This window comes from Balaenoptera acutorostrata, chromosome 5 (assembly GCF_949987535.1).
Source record: "Balaenoptera acutorostrata chromosome 5, mBalAcu1.1, whole genome shotgun sequence".
Classification (NCBI taxonomy): Eukaryota; Metazoa; Chordata; class Mammalia; order Artiodactyla; family Balaenopteridae; genus Balaenoptera; species Balaenoptera acutorostrata.
In genome coordinates, this window is record NC_080068.1 from 39889750 (window position 1) to 39914510 (window position 24761).

A 24761-nucleotide genomic window follows, 5' to 3' on the forward strand; every position below is an offset into this window, starting at 1 on the left:
TTATTTATCTTTTTTTTTTTTTTAGTTAGGGGGAATTTCCTGGCAGTCCAGTGGTTAGAACTCCATGCTCTCACTGCCATGGGCCTGGGTTCAATCCCTGGTCAGGGAACTAGCATCCCACAAGCCGTGTGGTATGGCCAAAAAATAAAAAATAAAAATAAAATAAGCTGTAAAAAAAAAAATTAGGGAGCTGTGATTTTAACCTCTATTTTGTGGCTTTACCTTTAGGTGTGCTATTTTGTGTAGGTGGTCGAGGTGGATCGGGTGACCCCTTTCGCAGTATTGAATGCTATTCTATCAACAAAAACAGTTGGTTCTTTGGACCAGAAATGAACAGTCGAAGGCGACATGTGGGTGTAATCTCAGTGGAAGGTGGGTCTGCTTTTGTGTTAAATCACATCGTGTCACCACAATGGTCTTTTAAATATTTGAACTTTGAGAATTTCTTTCTATAAGAAAATTCCTACATTATAAAATATGTTTCAGTATATCAAGTTATTTGGTGAATGTTTACTTGCTTTATGCCCATAGATGCTCAATGTACAGTCTCTTGCATATAGATGCTTAACAGGAGATGAGTATTAAGGAAAAGGGAGTTAAACTATTCTGAGTTATATTTACAAAATAACCAAACTAAAGAAAAATATTTATTGAACCCAAATAATAAATATATATTAACTTTTTTCTATACCTATCTAATTATTATTATTGAAATGAGGTTTTTTTTACCTGGTTACAAAAAATGAATTAATTGCAGAACCATGGATAAATTGTTAGGTGAATAAAAAGTCACTTTTCTTCCAATTATAAAAATATAAATGCTTTGGGGGGAAATATGAAAACATATTTTAATAAAAAACAAAAATCATCCATAACCCAGACACCTAAATAGTTATAGTTACCATTTTGGTATGTTAATAGTTCCAATTTTTATTTGTTTCATTTAGAAAAGGTTTGATATATTAAGAGTTTTATATTTTCTCTATACAAGAGCATTTTTTCATTTTATTAAACATTCTTTGCAAGGATGATTAGTGATTTCATCTACTAAGTAATAAAAAGTTGGGAAACATAAGGGCGGGATAATGTTTGAACATTTAAATAACTTGTAAAACAGCATGTTTCAGGCATTTTATTAAGTAGAAGCTTACATTTATTTTCATTTGACTACTGAAGTGACTTGATCATAATGTTGAACAGAAGAATACTTGTTGAAAGTTAATTTATTGTACTATTTTAATTATATATTGATTATATATAAATTTATTTATTTGGAAACAAATGAAAATACTTCTCTACTTGACAGGTAAAGTGTATGCAGTGGGTGGACATGATGGAAATGAACATTTAGGTAGTATGGAGATGTTTGATCCTCTCACTAATAAATGGATGATGAAGGCATCAATGAACACAAAGAGGTAGATGAGCATGGACATTTATTTTGATTTGTTGGTGGAAAATAAAGAAAGCTTCCTATAACTGAAAGGGCTAATTTTTTACTCTATATTTTTAGAAACTTTAAATACCTTCTTTTTTTTTTTTAATTTCATTTCATTTATTTATTTATTTATTTATGGCTGTGTTGGGTCTTCGTTTCTGCATGAGGGCTTTCTCCAGTTGCAGCAAGTGGGGGCCACTCTTCATCGCGGTGCGCGGGCCTCTCACTATTGCGGCCTCTCTTGTTGCGGAGCACAGGCTCCAGACGCGCAGGCTCAGCAATTGTGGCTCACGGGCCTGGTCGCTCCGCGGCATGTGGGATCTTCCCAGACCAGGGCTCAAACCCGTGTCCCCTGCATTGGCAGGCAGATTCTCAACCACTGCGCCACCAGGGAAGCCCTAAATACCTTCTTTAAACATATTTTGTTAAAGCATCCAATGTGATGCTTCGTTATAACTTTTAAAATTTTCCTGAGAATTAAGAATAGAACCATGTCTTTGAGTATGATAATGATTGTCATAGTTTTGACTCATACCTGAGCATTTATTTAACTTTTTACTTTGAAATAATTTTAAATTTTCAGAAAAGTTTCAAAAATAGTTGTGTTCCTATGTACTAGTAGTGCTCAACTGAAGATAATTTTGCACATGGGCATACATTAACATCTAGTTTTCTATTCTTGATTAATTTAACATAGTATTTTTTAACTGAGTTTTCTTGTGTGTTAGAAGTATGAAAAATTAGATGGAAATGTGAAGAGAGTTCGGCTGAAAAGATTTTTGGCCTTTTTTTCACTCATGAGGAGAAAGAATCTTAGTGGGAAAAACCTAGTCTTAAAATATGCTACTTATCTATAAATGACATTTTAATACTTTAGTAGGGCTTGATTTATGCTACATGGTAACTACAAACAGTTTAAATTCTAACACATGAATTAAAATGGGGGAGAAAATCCTTAAGTACATTTTTAATCTTTATACTCTTGCCTCTTTATCATCTTAAGCTGGTTTTTAGCTGAGAATTGAGTGAAACTTGTCTCACAAAATAGCAGTTGAATTTCTTTAATCTTCTAAAATATACCCTGAGCACTGCAATAGCTTTCCAACTGTATAAAAAATAATAGAACTGCAATTATTTTCTCATGTTATTTGTTTTTATAATTTGTATCCCCCCAAATCATTGTTTCAGTGTGCATTCCAAAATAATGTTCACATGTTAAATACGTGATTTTCTCTTTTTCCCCCCTTTTCTTTTTCATCTTTTCACTAAAATGGATACTGATGTTTGTTCAAGGTATAGTTTTATTGAAACCCATCATCCTAACAGAGCATCTCTAGGGGTTGATTTATTTATTCAACAAATACTGGTTAAGTGCCCATTGCAAGATATACCAAGTGCTGAAGATACAGCAATAAATAAGACAGGGTCCCTACCTCCGTAGAGCTTACATTCTAAAAGGCAAGATAGAAATAAAGACATAGTTACAAGGGTAATAATGCTAGCACCAACGTAAATAAAGAATGCTTGAGAGTGGAGTCCCATTTAACCTAAGGTCTGAAGGAACAAAAGAATTTAGACTGATTAAGTGGTGGGTGGTGTAAGATTGGTGGATGGAAAGAGATGAAGAGCCTTTGAAAATCTGGAGATGAATGAGAGCAGAGAGCATGAAAGAAGTCCCGTGTGGCTGACAGATCAAAGGGGATAGTGTCAACAGATACAACTGAAATAGCAGACAAAAAATAAAGGCCTTTCAAGTTTGCCAAGATTTTTTAATCTGGTGCGCTTTGAAATACACACATTTTTTTTTTTTTTTTTGATAGCAGGGGAGTGATAGAATCAGATTTCTCTTTTCAAAGATCCTCTGCTATGAAGTGGAGAATGTATTTGAGGAAGACCAGAGTGAAAACAGTCTGGGAAACCAAAAGGGTTATTGTAATATTTTTAGTCGAAGAAATAACGGTGGCTTGGACTAAAGTGGTAGAAGTTGAGATAGAGGAAAGAGGACATATTTGAGAGAGTTCAGAAGTGTACAATCAACAAGATTTTATGATAATTAGATGTGGGAGGTAAAAAGAACAATAAGGTAGAGGCTAAGATGATCCTTAAGTTTCTGGCTTAAACAACTGGATATGGATAGTGGTGTGACTTTCTGCATTAAGAAAAGCAAGACGGTGTACAGGATAAAGTTTTTGTTTGTCTTCTAAGGGGTATATTAGTTTTCTCTTGCTGTGTAACCAATTATGACAAAGTTAGAAGCTTAGAACAACATCCATTAATTGGCTCACAGTTCCATAGGTCAGAAGTCCAGCAACTTTAACTGAGTTTTCCACTTAGGGTCTACAAGACCAAAATCAGGGTGTAGGCTGTAGGCTCTAATGGAGGCTCTGGGGAAGAAACTACTTCCAAGGTCATTTAGGTTATTGATAGAATGCATTTCTTTGCGATTGAAGGACTGAGTTTCTTGTTTTTACTGGCTGTAGGCCAGTAAAAACTCTCAGCTCCTAGAAGCCATTCTGAGGTCCTTTCCAAGTGCTCCCCTCAATCTTCAAACTAGCAGCGACTTGCAGAATCCACCTTGTTCTTTGAGTTTCTGACCTGTCTTCTGCTACCAGCTGGAGAAACCTCTCTGCTTTTATAGGGCTTATGTGGTTAGATTAAGCTCATTCAGGTAATCTCCATTTTGCCATGTAACGTAGCATAATCATAGGAGTAAAACCAGAGGGTGAATATTGTGGAGGAAGACATCTTAAAATCTGCCTAGCACAGGGAGGTAGACAGTAAGTTTCACTTCAGATTAAAGTTAAGGTTGAAGATCCAGACACAGATTTGAAGTAGAAGCTGTATATATGTCTGGAAATATATATTAGAGTTATCATAAATCCATGGAAAGAATGAAATTGCCTACAGAGAGAGTATAGGGTGATAAGAGGCCTTAGGGAACTTCATAATTCAGTGACGGAATAGAGAAGAAGGCACTGGTAAAGGAAGTGGAAAAGTACCAGCCAGAGATGTAATGGAGGAGGAAACTCAAACATGTGATGTCACAAAAATCAAGAGAGTTTTGAGGAGTAAGAAATAATCAATACTGTCTTACGGTCTTGTGGTTTAGGGGGTGGAGGGAGAGGGGAATTATGTGGCACACTCACTTATGCCATGATATAACACTTGTATATTCTAGAGTGTACACGCATGTGTTCACCCATACCTGAAAGTTTTTATAACCACAGTATTTTGTAAGTCACTGCTTTATACTCAAGGGAAAAGAAGTTAAGGAGACAAAATGAATGACAACATTATCCTTAAGAATTCTTTCCTAGGATACTCTTTTGGTAAACTGAGAGTTAGAATCTCAGTAGAGCTGCAGCTCTCTCCAGAAATAATAATAGCTAATACACAGCACTGAATATGGGCCAGTCACTGTTCTTGGTGCATTACCTATATTGACAAATTAATATCAGTTGTGTCTACTGCTTTCTCAAATGGGTGACAGATGAAGAAGCAAGGTAGTAAAGGTTTAAACAGTACACTTTATCCAAAGTATATACCAAGTCAGTGACAGATAAATTTTAGAATAGTTCAACTTTTGATTGCTGCAGTGTGTTTTTTAAGAAATTGATATAATTTTTTTTTCAATCACCATTATGATGAATTAGCTTTTAACATGGGCTCTCTTCTGTTCCAAGATAAATAGATGCCCTTCAGAAGTTAAGCAGTGTGATATAAAGCTTGTAATATAAAATTGATGTTCTTTTGTGTGATGTAATGAAACACTGCAACAAAATGTGTCTGCAATTACATGAATTTAGTAATGAGATTGACTTCTGACCTCTGTAGCAAACCATCTCTGTCAGTTCATCAGTCTCTTAATTATGCATCTGAGTGTTTTACTAACTGAATGTTTTGGACTCCATTTATAATATTTTGTTGGGTTTTCCTTTATTATTTCATTTAAGTTTAAAGTAACCTGTGTAGGCTATGCATTATAAAACTCCAGAGGGCACTGTTCACATAGACTTGCACAATTTGGCAAACCTGTAGCCATCTATTCAGAAGCTTTGATAAATCTAAAAATAATGGGGAAAAGCCACATTGACGTTTAATGTGATAAATGGGTGCATTAGCACGATTTTTTTGCTACCTTTTTTCTGGAAACAAATCGGAATGCCTGAAGTGTCTTTTATTGTTTTTGCAGGCGAGGAATTGCCTTGGCCTCCTTGGGAGGCCCAGTTTATGCAATTGGAGGGTTAGATGACAACACTTGCTTCAGCGATGTTGAGAGATATGACATAGAGTCTGATCAGTGGAGTACAGTGGCACCAATGAATACTCCCCGTGGAGGAGTTGGCTCTGTGGCTCTTGTGGTAAGTTATGTGGCAGCTTGCTCACTGGATTGCATTGCGTCACATCCCTAACCAAATAAGGAAAGGTCTGATGTATTCATATTTCCAGTATGCAGAAATTGATTACACACCAGATTATTTCATGAAATACTGCTCTCTTGTACATTCTGGTCTACCATTAGGACAGCATGTAAATCAATTCAAAATCTAATGTCTTGTGTTTTTTTTTCTTTCTTTGTTTAGAACCATGTTTATGCAGTAGGTGGCAATGATGGAGTAGCTTCTCTGTCTAGTGTGGAGAGGTATGATCCACATCTCGATAAATGGATAGAAGTTAAAGAAATGGGTCAGCGAAGAGCAGGCAATGGAGTTAGTGAGCTCCATGGTTGCTTATATGTTGTTGGTGAGTGGATGATATTTCTCTAGTTTAATTTTTTACAGAACATACAATGATAGTGTCAGTAACACAAATTACATTGCATTTAGGCTCAAGTGGAATCAGTCCTAAGATTTGCTTTTGAATTCTTAAGGTTCATATTCAAGCTTCTTTGTTTACATCTTCATCTTTCATGTTTAAAACTCTACCTCCGTACTTTTACTTTACTTTTCTTGTCTTCATTTCAAGGGAATTGTGTTGACTAAGCAAACCAATAGGTATTCCATATGCATGATGGCAGTTAGCATCTCTATATTGCTTTTTGACTTACTGTATAATAGAGTTGGAGGGGAATAGCCAAAGCAATCTTGAGAAAGAAAAACGGAGCTGGAGGAATCAGGCTCCTGGACTTCAGACTATACTACAAAGCTACAGTAATCAAGACAGTATGGTACTGGCACAAAAATAGAAATACAGATCAATGGAACAGGATAGAAAGCCCAGAGATAAACCCACGCACATATGGTCACCTTATCTTTGATAAAGGAGGCAAGAATATACTGTGGAGAAAAGACAGCCTCTTCAATAAGTGGTGCTGGGAAAACTGGACAGCTACACGTAAAAGAATGAAATTAGAACACTCCCTAACACCATACACAAAAATAAATTAAAAATGGATTAAAGACCTAAATGTAAGGCCAGACACTATTAAACTCTTAGAGGAAAACATAGGCAGAACACTTCATGACATAAATCACAGCCAGATCCTTTTTGACCCACCTCCTAGAGAAATGGAAATAAAAACAAAAATAAACAAATGGGACCTAATGAAACTTAAAAGCTTTTGCACAGCAAAGGAAACCATAAACAAGATCAAAAGACAACCCTCAGAATGAGAGAAAATATTTGCAAATGAAGCAACTGACAGAGGATTAATCTTCAAAATTTACAAGCAGCTCATGCAGCTCAATATCAAAAAAACAAACAACCCAATCCAAAAATGGGCAGAAGACCTAAATAGACATTTCTCCAAAGGAGATATACAGATTGCCAACAAACACATGAAAGAATGCTCAGCATCATTAATCATTACAGAAATGCAAATCAAAACTACAATGAGATATCATCTCACATTGGTCAGAATGGCCATCATCAAAACATCTACAAACAATAAATGCTGGAGAGGGTGTGGAGAAAAGGGAACCCTCTTGCACTGTTGGTGGAAATGTAAATTGATACAGCCACTATGGAGAACAGTATGGAGGTTCCTTAAAAAACTAAAAATAGAACTACCATATGACCCAGCAATCCCACTACTGGGCATATACCCTGAGAAAACCATAATTCAAAAAGAGTCATGTACCACAATGTTCATTGCAGCTCTATTTAAAATAGCCAGGACATGGAAGCAACCTAAGTGTCCATCAACAGGTGAATGGATAAAGAAGATGTGGCACATATATACAATGGAATATTACTCAGCCATGAAAAGAAACGAAATGGAGTTACTTGTAGTGAGGTGGATGGACCTAGAGTCTGTCATACAGAGTGAAGTAAGTCAGAAAGAGGAAAACAAATACCGTTTGCTAACAAGTATATATGGAATCTAAGAAAAAAAAAAAAAAAGGTCATGAAGAACCTAGGGACAAGATGGGAATAAAGACACAGACCTACTAGAGAATGGACTTGAGGATATGGGGAGGGGGAAAGGTAAGCTGGGACAAAGAGAGTGGCATGGACATGTATACACTACTAAATGTAAAATAGCTAGTGGGAAGCAGGCACATAGCACAGGGAGATCAGCTTGGTGCTTTGTGACCATCTAGAGGGGTGGGATAGGGAGGGTGGGAGGGAGGGAGACGCAAAGGGAAGAGATATGGGGATATATGTATATGTATAACTGATTCACTTTGTTATAAAGCAGAAACTAACACCATTGTAAAGCAATTATACTCCAATAAAGATGTTAAAAAAGTAATAATAAAATACAAGTCTTTAAAAAAAAAAATAGAGTTGGAGGGAACCATAGGGCAGTACTTTCTCAGACTTTAATATGCATATGAATAATAAGGAGGTACTGTTAAATTGCAAGGAAAGGGCCCAGGTTCTGTATTTCTAACAGCTCCCAAGTGATAATCGGTGCTATTTCTGGTCCACTCAACACATGTCCGGTAACAAGGCTTTTAAAGGGCTATGAAATAGGAATAATAATGCCTAACTTTAAGAATTATTTTTAGAATCTGAGATAATGTATGTTAAGCATCTCAAACTGTGTCCGGTGCTTTGTTATCAGTAAATGAGTAGCTATATTGTGATTAGTAATCCCTTCCTTTGCAAGAGGAGATGAGTTCGGAGAGGTGGTCACTAGCATATGTCACACTTTCTTTTTTTTTTCTTAATTATTTTTCTTATTAGTCATCCATTTTATACACATTAGTGTATACATGTCAATCCCAATCTCCCAATTCATCACACACACACACATCCCCGCCCCTGCCGCTTTCAAATGGTGTCCGTACATTTGTTCTCTACCTCTGTGTCTCAGTTTCTGCCCTGCAAACCGGTTCATCTGTACCATTTTCTAGGTTCCACATATATGCATCACACTTCCTGATGTTGATATAAATTGGTGTTACAAAACTTAGAGTTTTCTGATAAGAGAGTGGGATATTGTTAGCACTTAAACATCCACAAGTAATAGAAGTAATACTGACTATTTTAGTGCTTATGTGTATTAAAGAAGAGAAATAACATAATTTACCTTTTCAGTCTAGCCTGATCATCACAGCAGCTCTTTGAGGTAGTGAGAGACTGAGAGAGTGAATAATATACTCATAGTCACAGGCCTAAATAAGTTGACAAGGCTGGAATTTGAAGCAGGGTCTGTGAGAACCCAGAGTTCTTACTCTACACCATTGCTACCTCTCTCAGCTCCCTATCTAGCGTAGGCATTGACATATGTTATATCTCAACAGGATTATCATTGTTGCTGTTACTTGTTAAATCTTCTGGGCCTTTATAGGTAGAACAGACATGGTAAAAATAAGACTGACTCAGGTTGAACCTTATAATAAAAACCCCCTTGGTCATTCAAGTCCTACTGAAAACAGGTACAACTGATTTGAATAAGAAAACTTTGGAGGTAACTGTATGTACAGGAAGCTAATTGCATCCTCCCTTTTCTGTTCCTCTGCTTTGAGTTCTTTGTTCAAAATTTATATGCATTGGCTAGGGAAATGATAGGGAGCCCATGAAAAAGAGGGCCATGAAAAATATAACTACCCTGTATTAAAAACTTAATCTTCTACATTAGCATTAGCAATAATTAAAGGTAGAGCCTTTGTTATAGTGAAAAAATGTTTTTTATCATGGTTGTGGTGGTGGTAACACTATTACATTTATTAAAAGTCACTGAATTATGAACTATTATTTTATTTTTTAATTAATTAATTTTTGGCTGCATTGGTTTGTTGCTGTGCGTGGGCTTTCGCTAGTTGTGTCTAGCGGGGGCTACTCTTTGTTGTGGTGCACAGGCTTCTCATTGCTGTGGCTTCTCTTGTTGTGGAGCACGGCCTCTAGGCACGTGGGCTTCAGTAGTTGTGGCGCACGGGCTCAGTAGTTGTGGCTCGCAGGCTCTAGAGTGCAAGCTCAGTAGTTGTGGCTCATGGGCTTAGTTGCTCCACGGCATGTGGGATCTTCCCAGACCAGGGCTCGAACCTGTGTCCCCTGCATTGTCAGGCGGATTCTTAACCACTGCGCCACCAGGGAAGTCCCGATTAGTGAATTTTACCTCAGCTGATTTAATAAAATTAAACCCATTAGAGAAGTTGACTTTGCTGATTTTTTTTTTTTAACCTGACCTTCTTTCTAAATAGACCATCATAATATCAACACTTCTGTCCTCAGGAAAATAGGCTTAGTCATCAGGGAGACCTATTACTCATGTAGACTGAGATGGAACCTAAAAAGAGACACATATATTTTTAAAGGAAAGAGCACTGTTAAAATAGCAGTCTCTATGTTTAACAATCAGGAACATAATAAGTAACATTGTTAAGGTGATCTATAGAGAGGACTGTCGGCTTCTAGAATAGGTAGCATGAAGATGTAGTTTTGGCAAAAATTGGTAAGAATTCAGTCATAGTCCACCATCTCTGTAATTATGATCACGATTACAGTACTAAGGGAAACAGTTGGAAAACTTTGACTTTTATCTAAATGAGTCAAGTGACTTAGTGTAGTTTATTCTCTTCTCAAGCCTTCTTACTGTTTAAAAATCTAATATATACATGTACACACAGAGAGAAGGAATCTCAGTACTTTCTTGCTTGCCTCTAGGAAGCTAAGGGAAAATTATATGAATGTCCGTGGATTTTTTTTTCTCCTAAATTATCTGCTTAAATATAGGGACTTTAGTTTTTCTCACTTTAAGATTTTTAATCCTAATATTGAGGAAAATGCTATTTAAATTATCTTGAATTGTAGTAAATGTATAATAGGAGTTGGTAGTAGTGATAGATGTTGGGGTTTTCTAAAATGTTTTGAAAAGATTGGTTTGTAGAAGCTGTTGAATTGAAATTTAATGGTTAATTTCTATGAAACATAATGCTATTTTAAAACTCTCTCTTTATATAGGTGGTTTTGATGATAATTCTCCTCTGAGTTCAGTCGAGCGGTATGATCCTCGAAGCAACAAGTGGGATTATGTAGCAGCCCTTACCACTCCCAGGGGTGGAGTGGGGATCGCAACCGTGATGGGCAAAATCTTTGCAGTTGGTGGTCATAATGGCAATGCATACTTAAATACAGTAGAAGCATTTGATCCAGTGCTGAATAGGTAATTTTTTTTTCCTTTACATTTTAATGGGGTCTTCCAGTAACAGATTATTCCAGAGTGCTAAAATGCTGCTACATGTAGTTAATAGAAAACTTTGGGGATAGCTTACTATCTTTCAAAACCAGTCCCATAATAGGGATTTTTTGTTTTGTCTTTTGAGTAAAGTAAATCATGATTTGTTTTAAGATAACATCCTTTCTCCTCTGTCTTTTCAGGTGGGAGCTTGTTGGATCTGTGTCTCACTGCAGAGCTGGAGCAGGTGTAGCTGTGTGTGCCTGTTTAACTAGCCAAATTCGAGATGTAGGTCATGGGTCCAGTAATGTGGTTGACTGTATGTGACTTGAGTTCCAGCCACCAACAATTTAATAACATCTGATAGGCAAGAAAGACTACCAGGATTTTGTAATGGCCACCTTTGAACAGTTTTAACTACTACTAGAGTCTCATTTAAATGTAAACTGTTGTATTGCGACTAAGTGCAACTTTTGAAATGGTAGCTGAAACTACTAGTAATAAAGTTGATACTTCCCACGTTAACAAATAATGAAGTAGGGAAGGAAGACACTCTAACCTGAAACCATATCTCCTCCAAAATAAATGTGTTTAAAGGAGTGCCAAAACCTTGAAATTCCTTTTTTTAAAAAGTATGGATGAATCAAAATGTAAAATGAAGTCATTTGCTGAGCTTTACCTTTTGCCTAAAGGTGTTAACCTTAGGCAGTGGATTTTTTCTAGAGGGGAGATTGGAACCTATTCATCAACACAAGGATATCAGGACACATAACAGACCTGCTCCATTTGAAGATCTTTTCTACTTGGTGCTGATGAATTTATGCCTTGCTTTTTTCTAGGTGTTGAGTTTTCAATTCCTTGGATATTTACAGAAATAGGAAAAATGTTTCATCTTTCTGAGTGCCCTTTGGTTGTGTTTTCAGAAGCTTATAGGAATGCTGTAGGAAGCCCTTAATTTCAGTTTGAATTGTTAGGACACCAAAAGATCTAACTGAACTAATTCCCTCTGAATGAATCTGCAGTTTTATTTTTTCATTGCATGCCGAAAGGATTTGTTTCATAATCAAAAATTGAACCAGAGGGGATATTAGAGAAGAAAGCTTTAAAGTCAACATTATTCTAGTGCCCATTCGAGAGCCTTGAGAGGGGACGGTGTCCATTACATGACTCCCTAATGAGGAGACTCCAAAAATATGTTTAACACTCTTCTTTGATTTAGTCATTTCATTTTGAACCCAAGATTTATTATCTTTCTATTTTGCTATTTGCCACCATCATAGTTTTTCTAAACTGTACAGAGTCTGGATTTATTTATTATCAGAAAATGAATGCATTTTTACAAAAACCCTTTATAGACTGTAGTTGAACTGTTGATTACTTCAAGTCCATCATTACCAATAAAAGATATTGTAAAAATGGAAAGATTGAAACTGTTTTTCCTGTTATACTTAATTCTCTCCAGTATATTTATTGAACTTTAATTGAAAATATTTCTTTACATTATTTTAAAGCCCAGGATATTGATACACCTACTGATCTAACAGCTCTTCATGGTTTTACCAGCATTATAAAGTGGCTTATTTGTTATATGTATATATTTTTACAAATATTTATGAAGAATATTAAAATATTATATTTTGTATTTGCAGTGCAAGTTTGGTACCTCTCTTTTAGGCCTTCCTAAATTTTCCTTTAGTCATGCCTTAGAATTTAGTATAGTTTACTGCTGTCAGTCATCTTGTTCACAAGGAAGCTGGGGCAGTGAAGAACACTATTCCATCTGTCCAGCCCTGAAGTTCATTGCCTAGTAGCTGTGATGGTCCTTATTAAATGGCAACCTAGGCTTGTCAGTACAGTAAGGCAGAAGGCCACATTACAAAAGCCAGTGCCTTGGGTATATTAGATCAAAAAAATAAGAAAAAATTGTAAGTGGGCTCAGCTAGCAGATAAAGGTCTATCGTGAAGCAGATTTAAATGTTCCCAGTTTTTTGCTGTCAGCCTGTGGGCAAGTCCATAAGTCATTGCTGGATCTAAACCAGTGTTCTCTTGTACAATTGTAACCGTATTTCAGTCAATCCCAAAAGCATTTTAACTCCGTAGCACTCAGTGGACTGGCTACAACTGGCTGGATGTGGAGAATAAGGCTCAAAACCTGGCTTCAGCTATTTCTTATGTCTAATGGAGTTCTTGTATTATAATGCTTGTCTAGGTATGGTTACTAGTGTGTTACATGTATTTTTTGTGGGGGAGGGTATATTTTATTCTTTCTAAGATTATTTAAAATGTTTTTTTCTTTAACATATTTCTGCCTTTGTCATGTGTATAGCATTTAGGAACATGAAGGTGTTACATTTCCATTACTGGTTTTATCTATACAGTAGTCATCTAACATTACTAAGTTGGTACCCTAGCTACCCATAAAATATGAACTACTCATAAGGGAAATAAAGTGAAGTAAATGGAACATGTGGCTGCCTGTTACATCATGTGTGGGTCGTCAGAAGCACAGCCTTGAAGGACCTGACAGTGGTATGAAAAGATTAATAGTAGAGTCAATATGCACAGTCTCTTTATTAAAAACGTATTCTTTGAGATATGAAATGTGAATCAGGCTGAAGGAATCATGCAACTGAAAGGTGATTATATTCATAGGAACAGAAGGATGAGATATTCAAAGAAGATGGCTACTTAATTGTGAGGCCTGTCCCTTTAACCTCAGATGTTAATATCACCTACCAAAAAGACATAAAATAGAGCTAAAATTCTAAATTATAAATGGAAAAAAGAAAAAGTAAAAATTTGCATATTTCTTTAAAAAATATTTCTAGTTGCTTCTGTGTGATTCTCCCAAATAGTTATTAAAGCCACTGCTTTTACTGTGTTGTACTGCCACTTTAAAAACAAATTACTTGATACTGTTTTTGACTAATTTCACTGTATTCTGTGTAATTAATTTATTTTTAAATGTTTGAATAAACTTTGTACTCTAAGGAGTATTATTCATTCTCTTAATTCCTAAATGCATTTTAAACTTACAGTGCTGTTAAATGCCTAGATAAGATATTGTTGAAATTGCATAAACTACTCTTGCAAATGGTACACTTGAGAGTTTTGTTCCTTTTTTCTCCATGTCTTATAGAAAATGCATTTAGAATCTAATTCATGTCTTATTGGTTAAGAATGTTTCCTGTGGTTTCTCGTATCAGACTTCTAAAGAAATTATATTGGGATGTCATTGACTCTGTCTCTTTTTCTCCTTTATATGTGGAGTAAACAAGTGGCAATAAAACTTCTCTATAATATTTTCTTAAAACCATGTATTAGTGTAGTAGTACTCCAGCAAATCAAAATAATAAATTATCATATATACTACCAAGTACTGAGATCAGAAAGTTGCTATTTATTGATTCAAAATATGTTGCATGTACCTATTATGAATAGGAACTTCTTCCTATATAGTGTTCATAACTTTGCTTTTCATTGTTTGATTGCTTTTATAGAATCTTTTCAAAACTATGTAATTGTTTATTCTTGATCCTTCAAATACAAAATTGATTTAGTAGTTGCTGGAATATTTTTCTCCTCAAAGAAAAGATCTTTATGTTTAACTGAAAATAGGAAGATTTTTGTTAACCTGTACAAAAATTAAAGGTTAAAGGCAACTGATTTGAGCAATTGTCTCTTCAGCAATTGTAGACTTGTACTATATAGAAATAAGATTCTTTATGCATTAAGATGTTGTCCTTCCAATTAGTAACCTCATGAAGCTATAATTATGTTTTTCCACTTGCCATTGCTAAAAACTTTTCTGAAACTTCTCTTTGAAAACAACCTGAAGATCCATTTGTAAGTCATCCAAGAGAATTAGTCTCATCATAGTTATATGTTAATTTGGACCAGAATCTTAACTTAATAATGGCCCTATGTACTTTATTCATCAGACTTGATTCAAAATATTTTATGACTATCACAGGTTAAATCTACCCTCAAAGAATTCGGTTTTCCTCTACTGGAAAAAAATTTTTCAAAAGTAAACAGTTCCAATGGAAGATTTCTAAAATTACCCTGAGCAATAGTAACTTCAGTGAAAGAAGTCTGTATCATCTTTAGAAAGTCAAATACTGTATGATTTCAGTTATATGTGGAATCTAAAAACAAAACACATGAACATAACAGAAACAGAGTTATAGATACAGAGAATAAACAGGTGGTTGCCAGAGAGGAGGATGGGGAGAGGGGAGAGAAATAGGTGAGGGAGATTATGAGGTACAGAATTCTAGTTGCAAAATACATGCGTCATAGGTGTGAAAAAAAAGGGGGGGGGGGTTCTTTGAAAGGAAACTAATGCAAAAATTCTGGTGGTTTTTGTTGTTTTAACAAGTCATTTTTCCATTATCTTATTGGTTGTGGCTAAATTTAGTCCATCTGAACCATAAGGAGTTTCTTAAATTTGGGTAGTAGTCATGGGGAGTATTAATAACTACAATTTGTTTAATGTGTAGTCTTCACCAGTCACTTGATTGATTGATTGATTGATGGCTGTGTTGGGTCTTTGTTGCTGTGCGCGGGCTTTCTCTAGTTCCGGTGAGCGGCGGCTTCTCATTGCAGTGGCTTCTCTTGTTGAGGAGCACGGGCTCTAGGCGAGCGGGCTTCAGTAGTTGTGGCGCACGGGCTTAGTTGCTCCACGGCATGTGGGATCTTCCCGGACCAGGGCTCAAACCCGTGTCCCCTGCACTGGCAGGCGGATTCTTAACCACTGTGACACCAGGGAAGTCCCACCGTCCCACCAGTCACTTTATAATAACCTTTTAATCTTTACAGTCCCAAGTCCCACGGCATGCGGGATCTTAGTTCCCTGACTAGGGTTTGAACCTGTGTCCCCTGCAGTGGAAGTGTGGAGTCCTGACCACTGGACCACCAGAGAGTTAAAGATTAGATTCAAATACAATAACTTGTCCAAGATCCACAACTAATCACTGGTTGACCAATATTCTTTGTGACTGAAAAATTCCACTGTTCCACCTAACCAGCTATGCCTCTGCTTTCTCAAATATCTGTAGATATATATTTAAGGAAAGATGATTTTCTTTTTCATAGTTTCTTCATAGCAGTATGAAAGTATTTATGGTCACCATTTCTCTTTTTGGGTCACATTTCCATTTATTGAGATAATTGACATAAGTTTTAGGTGCACAACAATGATTCAATATATGTATGTATTGTGAAATGGTCACCACAAGAATCCGTCATCACACATAGTTACAATTTTTTTTCTTGTGATGAGAAGTTTTAAGATATACTCTCAGCACTTTCAGATATGCAATACAGTTCTATTAACTATAGTCACAATGGTGTATGTTACATCCCCAGGACTTTATTTTATAACTGGAAATTTGTACCTTTTGAACCCCTTTACCCATTTCTCCCACCTGCTACATTGCCTCTGGTAACCACTGATCACTATATTTCTGTATGTAATATTTGATACATATACAAAAATATATGTAACATTGAAGTTATTAAGCATAGTAATAAAACACCTATGTATTCACTCCCTAACTAAGAACTAGAACATTTCTGGTAGTATTGACTCTGCTCTTGTGTTCCTTCTCTATTCCAATCCCCAGCCTCCCCTTCTCCCCAGAGGTGAGTACTGTCCTGAACCAATCATTCATTCCTTAGCTTTTTTTCTTTTGTTTTTATACAAATATACCAAAGCCACATATTGTTTAGTTTTGTTGGTGAGCTTTATAAAAAATAGTATTCTGTATGTAGTCTTAGTAATTTGATCTTTTCATTCAACAGGTTCATTTTTATAATTTATGTTGGGTATAGTTTTCCATATTTTTGCTTTTACAGTGCTAAAATGAACACTTGTATACAGTTTCTTGGTACACATGTGCAAGTTTCTTTAGAGTATAAACCTAAAAGAGTTGGTTGTAAGACATATGTTTGATCAGCTTCGTAACAGTTTTATACGGTAATGTGAAATTATTTACCAAAATGGTTGTGTGAGTTTACATTATGGTTTATTATTTACTTTCTATTGTAAGACCTGATTCTTGCCAATCTGTTAGGTGTTAAGATGATATTTTACTGTGGCTTTAATTTGCATTTTCTTGATTGTTGAGCTGAACATGTTTCCATGATTATTAGTCTTTCCAGTTTCTCCTGTGAAATGCTTCTTGATGTCCTTTTTCCATTTTTTCTATTTTTTTCTCATTTACATGAGTTCTTCATAATAGGATACTAATATTTCCATTTATTTTTATTGCACATATCTTCTAGTTTGTGGCTTTTCACTTTGTTTTTTGATAAAGAAAACTTCTTAACTTTAATGTACTCACATGTTCTTTTTTGTGTCTTAAGAAATTTATTGTCTCTTCTGAAAGTCAGAAAGTCTCTCATATATAGTCTTTAGTCCACCTGGAATTGGTTTGTGTATGTGTGAGAGAGAAAAAATTTATTTTTTTACTATGTGGATAGCCAGTTTTCTTCACACTGTTTAGTGACTAATCCATGCTTACCTCTGAACTTTATCTACATGGCCAATTTCCATGTAAGTAAACATCTGGGACTTTCTATTCTATTCCATTGGTCAGTCTGTCTAACCGAGAGCTGAGTGACACATAGGATGAATTACAAAGTATTCTCTCTTTTCTATTCTCTGAATTATTTAACATTGAAATAATCCATTTCTCAAACATTTAATAGAACTTACTTGTAAAACCACCTGAACCTACCACCTTTTGAGGAAAAATTAACTACCAATTCAATATCTTACTGGTTATATGACCTTTTAGGATTTTTGTTTTAAGTCCATTTTGGTAAGATTTACTTTTTAAAATATCATTTGCTGGATCCCACAAGTTTTATTTGTACTGTTTTCATTAATGTTCACTTCTAAACATTTTGTAAATGTTCATTCCATGTTTTCTTTTGATCTGTGAGTTTAGAAGTATATTTTAAAATTACCAAGTATGTTTTTTTCTTTACTTTGGTCTGACCATGATCTATTTGACTCCACTTCATGGAAATGTATTGAGACTTGTTTTATTGCCTGTTATGTTAAAATTTGTTATTTGTGTATTCTTGAAAAGCCTGACTAATGTTGTAATGCAGTTTCTGTATTTGTACATCATATCAAACTAGCTAATTGTGTTCTCAGTCTTCTATATATTGCTGTTTTTTTCTTTTGGCTGTTTGACCTATCAATAGACGGAAATGTGTTGCCATTCCATATTGTGATTAGTTTTCTGTGTGTGTGTGTGTATGTTGAGGTTTTCTGATGTACATTTATGCTAATTTTAAAAAATTGAACTTTTATTTTTAAGTAGTGTATTTTCAGATATGTATTTGATTCTGTCTGTTCGTAGGGGCTTTATCCTGGACTGGAACTTGTATAGGTTAGTTTTGAAGAGTTCATGAGGCCCAGCCCTTTCAGACCTGCCTCAGACCCTTTGTTCTCTCTTGCTACTGGAGCAGGCAAAAACACCTTCCAGTTTCAGTGCTGTTCTGGAGTTGGTCCTCCAAATATCTCAGTGAGTGCCTTTGGCTCTCTTGTGATTCACATACTGCTTGCTTTCCCCCTGCTCAGTTATTAATATTGCGCAGGTCTTATGTCTGCTCAAATTGTGGGGTTCGTGAAACACCTAGTTTGATTAGGATATTGTTTTAAAATTTTTGTTATCCTACTTGTCCTGGCTGGTTTATGTTTTTGGAGGGGTGAGGATTAACTGGTCAGAAATTTTACCACTGTTGTCCAGGAACTTTTTTTTTATTTTATTTATTTTTTATTTATTTATGGCTGTGTTGGGTCTTCGTTTCTGTGCGAGGGCTTTCTCTAGTTGCGGCAAGCGGGGGCCACTCTTCATCGCGGTGCGCGGGCCTCTCACTGTCGCAGCCTCTCTTGTTGCGGAGCACAGGCTCCAGACGCGCAGGCTCAGCAATTGTGGCTCACGGGCCTAGTTGCTCCGCGGCATGTGGGATCTTCCCAGACCAGGGCTCGAACCCATGTCCCCTGCATTGGCAGGCAGGCTCTCAACCACTGCGCCACCAGGAAAGCCCCGGGAACTTTTTTTTAAATGAAGGTTTTTTGTGTTTCCCCTCCACCTCCTTCTTTTAGTGGTTAACCTTGGAATTTTTATGGCGTAGTTAACAATCTAAAGTTAATCAATGTGTTTAATGCCTTTCTGAACAATGAGGACCTTAGAACACAAATTCATCACCTTTCTTTCCAACCTTTGTTCAGTATTTCCGTTACTTCCCAACCCACATTTAAACATTATTAAATATTTATTTGGGTTTACTTTGATCGTATTTCTTTTGTGTATCTCAGACATTCCTTCTGAACTAAGTTTTTTCTAAAGGATGTATTTCTAGAAGTTATATGAGGGAAATTCTGTTCAAGTAATCTCAGTTTTGGTTCATCTGAAAAATGTCCTTACTTTACTGTCATTTTAAATTTTTCAGCTTTATGGAAGTGTAATTGACAAATTTGTATATATTTTGATGATTTGACATATGCATATTGTTATGCAGGTTAATTAACACATCCATTACCTCACAGTTACCTACCTTTGTGTGTGTGGTGAGAACACTTAAGGTTTACGCTCAGTAAATACATGTACTGTTATTCCTGATAGTTGTACTAGATACAATTCTAGTTGGTTTTCTCTTGGTGTTTTGAAGTTGTTATTCCACTGTCATCTGGTTTCCTTTGTACTTCAGTACAGCGGCAGTCTTTCCTTCCTACAGGATCTCCTTTTTCTCTTCTGCTTTTAAGATCTCATCTGTTCTGTAGTTTCACTATAATGTATCTAGATGTGTCTTTGTATTTGTCCTGCTAGTATACATTGTGATTCTTATATTTGTGATGTGTATCTTTCTGATCTGAAAATTTATTTCATGGACTCTTTGAATATTACTTCTGTCCTCTTTTTCTGGGATTTGAAACTCTCTTCCTATTTACTAATTTTCACTTCAGCTCTGTGTAATCTTTTGTAAAAACCATTGAGTTTTTAATTTTAATTACTATGTTTTTCATTTCCAAAAGTCCTACTTCGTTCTTTTTTAGATATGCTTGGTAATTTTGATGGATTCTTCTTCTTAATTCTTTTTCTTTTGTTTGTGTCTTTTTCTTTGGGCAATTCATACATATTTAATTCTATATCCTATGGCTGATAAATCTAGTATCTGAAGTCTTTTGGGGGTCTAAATCTGTTTATCATCTCTGAATTTTTCCTTATGGCGCTATTCTTTCCTGTTTGGTGATTTTATTTTGTGAACGTACTCTTAACTGAACCTGTGGAAATCCAGAGGTTCCAAATTGGGCATGTTCTGAGAGGTTTTACATTTGCTCCTCTAGGCCAGGAACTAACTGCCCCTGGGACTTTTTTTTTTTTTTAACATCTTTATTGGAGTATAATTGCTTTACAATGGTGTGTTAGTTTCTGCTTTATAACAAAGTGAATCAGTTATACATATACATATGTTCCCATATCTCTTCCCTCTTGCATCTCCCTCCCTCCCACCCTCCCTATCCCACCCCTCTTGGTGGTCACAAAGCACCGAGCTGATCTCCCTGTGCTATGCGGCTGCTTCCCACTAGCTATCTGTTTTACATTTGGTAGTATATATAAGTCCATGCCACTCTCTCACTTCGTCCCATCTTACCCTTCCCCCTCCCCAGGTCCTCAAGTCCACCCTGGGACATTTTTGCTCTCTTCTTGGCTCTTGGCCTAACGTGAGGTGCTCAGGTTCGGCTCCTCCCCTTACTGTGGGTTCCGTGGTCTCCCAATCCCAGTGCTGATACTGGCGTTTGTCCTTGGGGCAACTGTGACTTTTCTGTTTACTTACACTCCTGCTCAGGTTCCCACTTACATATTGGCCTCGGAGGTTTCCCTGCTTTCCTGAGAATCCAGTAAAGCATTTAAAATTATGTTTATAATTTAAAAACTAACAGTGATGGGAGAGCCCTTCAGACTATGTAGTCTTTCATAACCCCCACAGGCAGAAAGTTGCCACTACCATCTATAGAGCCCCCAAACGGGCATAGTTTTGTCTTAATTGATATTCACTTACCTTTCTCTTATATACTACTAGACCTCTCTAGTAAAACTTATCTGTTGAATATCTTTGTAGACCTTAACAGAAGAAGCTTTTTGGTCCCATGTATTTGTCATGCCTGAAGTTTTTTCTTAAATTTAAACTGGGAGTTCATAATTCATAAAATGTAAGGTTCCTTGGCATAGCTGTGTCTATCACTTGGTGCCTCTTTGCTCTGAATGTCTCAAGTATCAGTTATTTTATATATACCACTCCCTTAGCACATTGATGTTATAAATAAATTCCTTCATAAAGATGACTGTAAAGTACTGATGTAGATTCAGAAAATAGCATTCTGCCTGAAACTTTGCAACCTTTCTTTTGTTTAAAAAAAAATGTTTCTGTTTTGGCCTTTGGCCAAAAGTTATAAAGTTCTTACCTGACCATAATTTCCCTGATTTCCCTCTATTCGTCTGCAAACAAGTATCTTTTTTCCTGTCTGGAGATGAGAGTTCAGGACTGAATGACACAGTGGCTATTTGTACTACATTCTAACACAGTTCTCTGGTTTTCCTTCTTCTACTTGTTTCATTTCTCAATACCTGTTTTAATGCAGTACCAAATCAGTGTGTTTTCTTGGGAGTCAGCTTTATTGAATTATAATTCATATGATACAAAATTGACCCACTGGGTTTATAATCCATGATTTATTAAACTTTTAGAGTTGTGCCAACATCACCATAATCCAGATTTAGTTCATTTTCATCATGTTCCCAAAATTTTCATGAGCCCTTCTTGGAGTTAATCTCCACTCCTCCCCTCCTTTCCTCCCTGCCTCTTGCTCAAGGTAATCATTGATATGGTTTCTGCCCATAAATTTGCTTTTTCTGGGTATATCATGTAAGTGAAATCAAACTCTATATAGTGTTTTGCACCTGCCTGTTTCACTTAGCATAATGTTTTTGAGGTTCACTTCATCCATACTGTAACATTTTTAATACTGAATAGTAGTTCATCTTAGGCATATACCACATTTTGTTTATCCATTTACCAGTTGATCATTTGAATTGCTTCCAGTTTAGGGCTATTATGCAAAATGCTGCCATGAATATCCATAAACATGTCTTAATGTGAACATGTTTTCATTTATCTTGGGTGAGTTCATACAAGTGGAATTGCTGTTTCTTTTAAGAAACTACCAAAATGTTATCCACAGGGGCTGTACTATGTTATATTCCTATCATCAGTACCGTATGAGGTTTCTGCTTTCTCATCATCTTCTCCAGCACTTTGTGTTGTCTTTCTCTTTGATTATAGCCATTCTCCGGGATGTGAAGTGGTATCTCATAGTGTTTAAACCAATGTGTTTGGGTTTTTTTGGTGGTGGTTTGTTTTTTTTAAATAGCATTTTCTCCCTAAAGGAAATGGCTGCTCTCTAGTGGTGCATTCCTCACATTACACTTGGGAAAAGGGCATTTATAACAAGGCTGAAGCGTGTTCAAATTTACATTCATTCATGTTGTGCCTACACTGTTTAGCACGCTGAGTGCAATTTGAGGACCAGGTTCAAAATGTTTTCCTAATTACCCCTATTAATAAGCCTCAGGACCTGGTTGGTTTGCTGTGGCTTTTACTTAATCCCTGGAGGTGCATTATAGTCACACCAAGTTTTTGTGCTTCAGATCTCATCCACTTTATATACTCACAACTTTTGGCGTAAAGGTTGACACCTGTGGAGTGGCTAATGCCTATGAAGATAGATGGATAGGGAGAAAAAGGCCAGAAACAGTTTTGTTGACTCAAACTTACCACATCCTTTCAAACCAGAGCCAGAAGAGTAAATAATTCTTGCTAGTGGAATGAATATAAATTCCTTTTAATGAATTGCACACAAACGGAATGTCTGGTGGCTCCTTGGTATTTTCAGGTAACACTTTGTAAATATGCCTGTAGAGAGTTGTAAAATTTTAGAAGAATGGGTCTCAGCTGCCCCTAGGCTCCTGGGGCTCTGCTGAAATGAGAGCACCAGGCACATTAAAAGCAGTGAAGAAATTGAGCTTAAGGAAGGAAACTAGCCAGGGACTAACTTAAGGGATGGTAAGTAAATAAAGATGTGGCTTCAGGAAATTAGGGTAGTAGAACTAAACATTTAATGGTTTAAAGTAAGAACTTACAAGTTTTGCTTTAATGCAACAGGATATCATTTTTTTTTAAGTGGAGAGAGTGTACGTATGTGAAATTTCCCTAACCTCTTATGCCTTAGCACAATGCATTTACCTAACAATGCATTTTGCTCTCCTGACAGGTCTGTAAAATGATCATATATATGTGTATACATACATAGCACACACACACACAGATGCCTGAATACAAAATAGTAGAAAGCATGATGGATGGGCCTGCTCATGGCTGATTTGCTGCTTCAGTCAAATGGAGGCAAGAGGAGAGGCCAGACTATGCATCTGTGAGTGACATTTTGGTACACAGTAATTGTACTCTATAGTAAATGGAATTGTGTTATCAATTGGGGTGGCTAAAGGGGTATAAGATACAGGATAGGAGATACATAGTTTATGCAATTTCACGATAAGCACTGGATAGGAGGGAAATTGATATATTGGGGGGATTAAAATAATTTTAAACATGCATTAGAACTTTAAAAATGTTGCTATAACGAATATTGTTTTTCAAAGGATTAATATGTGGAGATTTTGATTAATCCAATGTCATCATTGCCAAAACAAAATGACTTATAGAGATACTGTTATTTAACAAATTTTTATCCTCAGTCTTTGTGTTTTGGAACCAAGTCTGGTGATTTATATGAACAGAATTGTTTAACTCTCCCCAGAAAAACTATCATAAAGTAAGTAGGGTGTGTGTATCCCTGCCCATCCAGTTCTACAAAGCATGATAATGACTAATTTGAAAGGTGATTTTAAAAATACAAACTATGGAAAGTACACAGCACATGTAGCTTAACACACGTTCCTCTCCACTTCATATTTTCACTTTCTAGGTCTGTTGTGCTAAAGGGATGGGAATGTATCATGAAACATAAGAGGAGTGTTGTCCTCTAACGGATAAGCTGGCTTATGCCATGCTGTCAAGCTTGAAATAACTCAGTCTGAACAGTATAGCCACAATGGTGGCTTTAGAATAGCATCTAGGTTAGAGAGGGCCACTGAAGGCAGGGACAGTGGCTGTTTGAATGGGAAAATACCAGATCTGAAGTCACCTGTCACTTGCATGGAGAAGAGACATGCAGTTCAGAAGCTGGGCACCCTGACTTATGCTTTATGCCAGCATACCTCCTGAAGCATGTCACTTTGCACAGGGCAAACTATTGAACGGATGGAGTGACTCTCACAGGGATGAAAAGTCAGTCTTCCCTTGCTTTTTAAAAAAAAATAATTTAATTAATTAATTAATTTTTGGTTGTGTTGGGTCTTCGTTGCTGCACGCGGGCTTTCTCTAGCTGCGGCGAGCGGGGGCTACTCTTCGTTGCAGTGCGGTGGCTTCTCGTTGCGGAGCACAGGCTCTAGGCGCGCAGGCTTCAGTAGTTGCGGCTTGTGGGCTCAGTAGTTGTGGCTCACGGGCTCTAGAGCGCAGGCTAAGTAGTTGTGGCGCACGGGCTTAGTTGCTCTGTGGTATGTGGGATCTTCCCGGACCAGGGCTCGAACCTGTGTCCCCTGCATTGGCAGGCAGATT

The 24761-nt window shown here is 36.4% G+C and overlaps 1 protein-coding gene across 8 annotated transcripts in view; it reads left to right on the forward strand.

Annotated features, from left to right (window-relative positions):
- The window catches only part of KLHL8 (kelch like family member 8), a 52065-nt gene extending 38068 nt beyond the window's left edge, over positions 1 to 13997 (forward strand). For all 8 annotated transcript variants that reach the window (XM_057546893.1, XM_057546900.1, XM_057546899.1 and 5 more), the window contains 6 exons: positions 229 to 372; positions 1307 to 1418; positions 5631 to 5799; positions 6022 to 6181; positions 10790 to 10991; positions 11207 to 13997. In XM_057546893.1, coding sequence (XP_057402876.1) covers positions 229 to 372; positions 1307 to 1418; positions 5631 to 5799; positions 6022 to 6181; positions 10790 to 10991; positions 11207 to 11330 — 911 coding nt within the window. In that variant the 3' untranslated portion in view covers positions 11331 to 13997. The remainder of the gene's footprint in view (positions 1 to 228; positions 373 to 1306; positions 1419 to 5630; positions 5800 to 6021; positions 6182 to 10789; positions 10992 to 11206) is intronic.
- The last annotated feature ends 10764 nt before the right edge of the window (positions 13998 to 24761 follow it).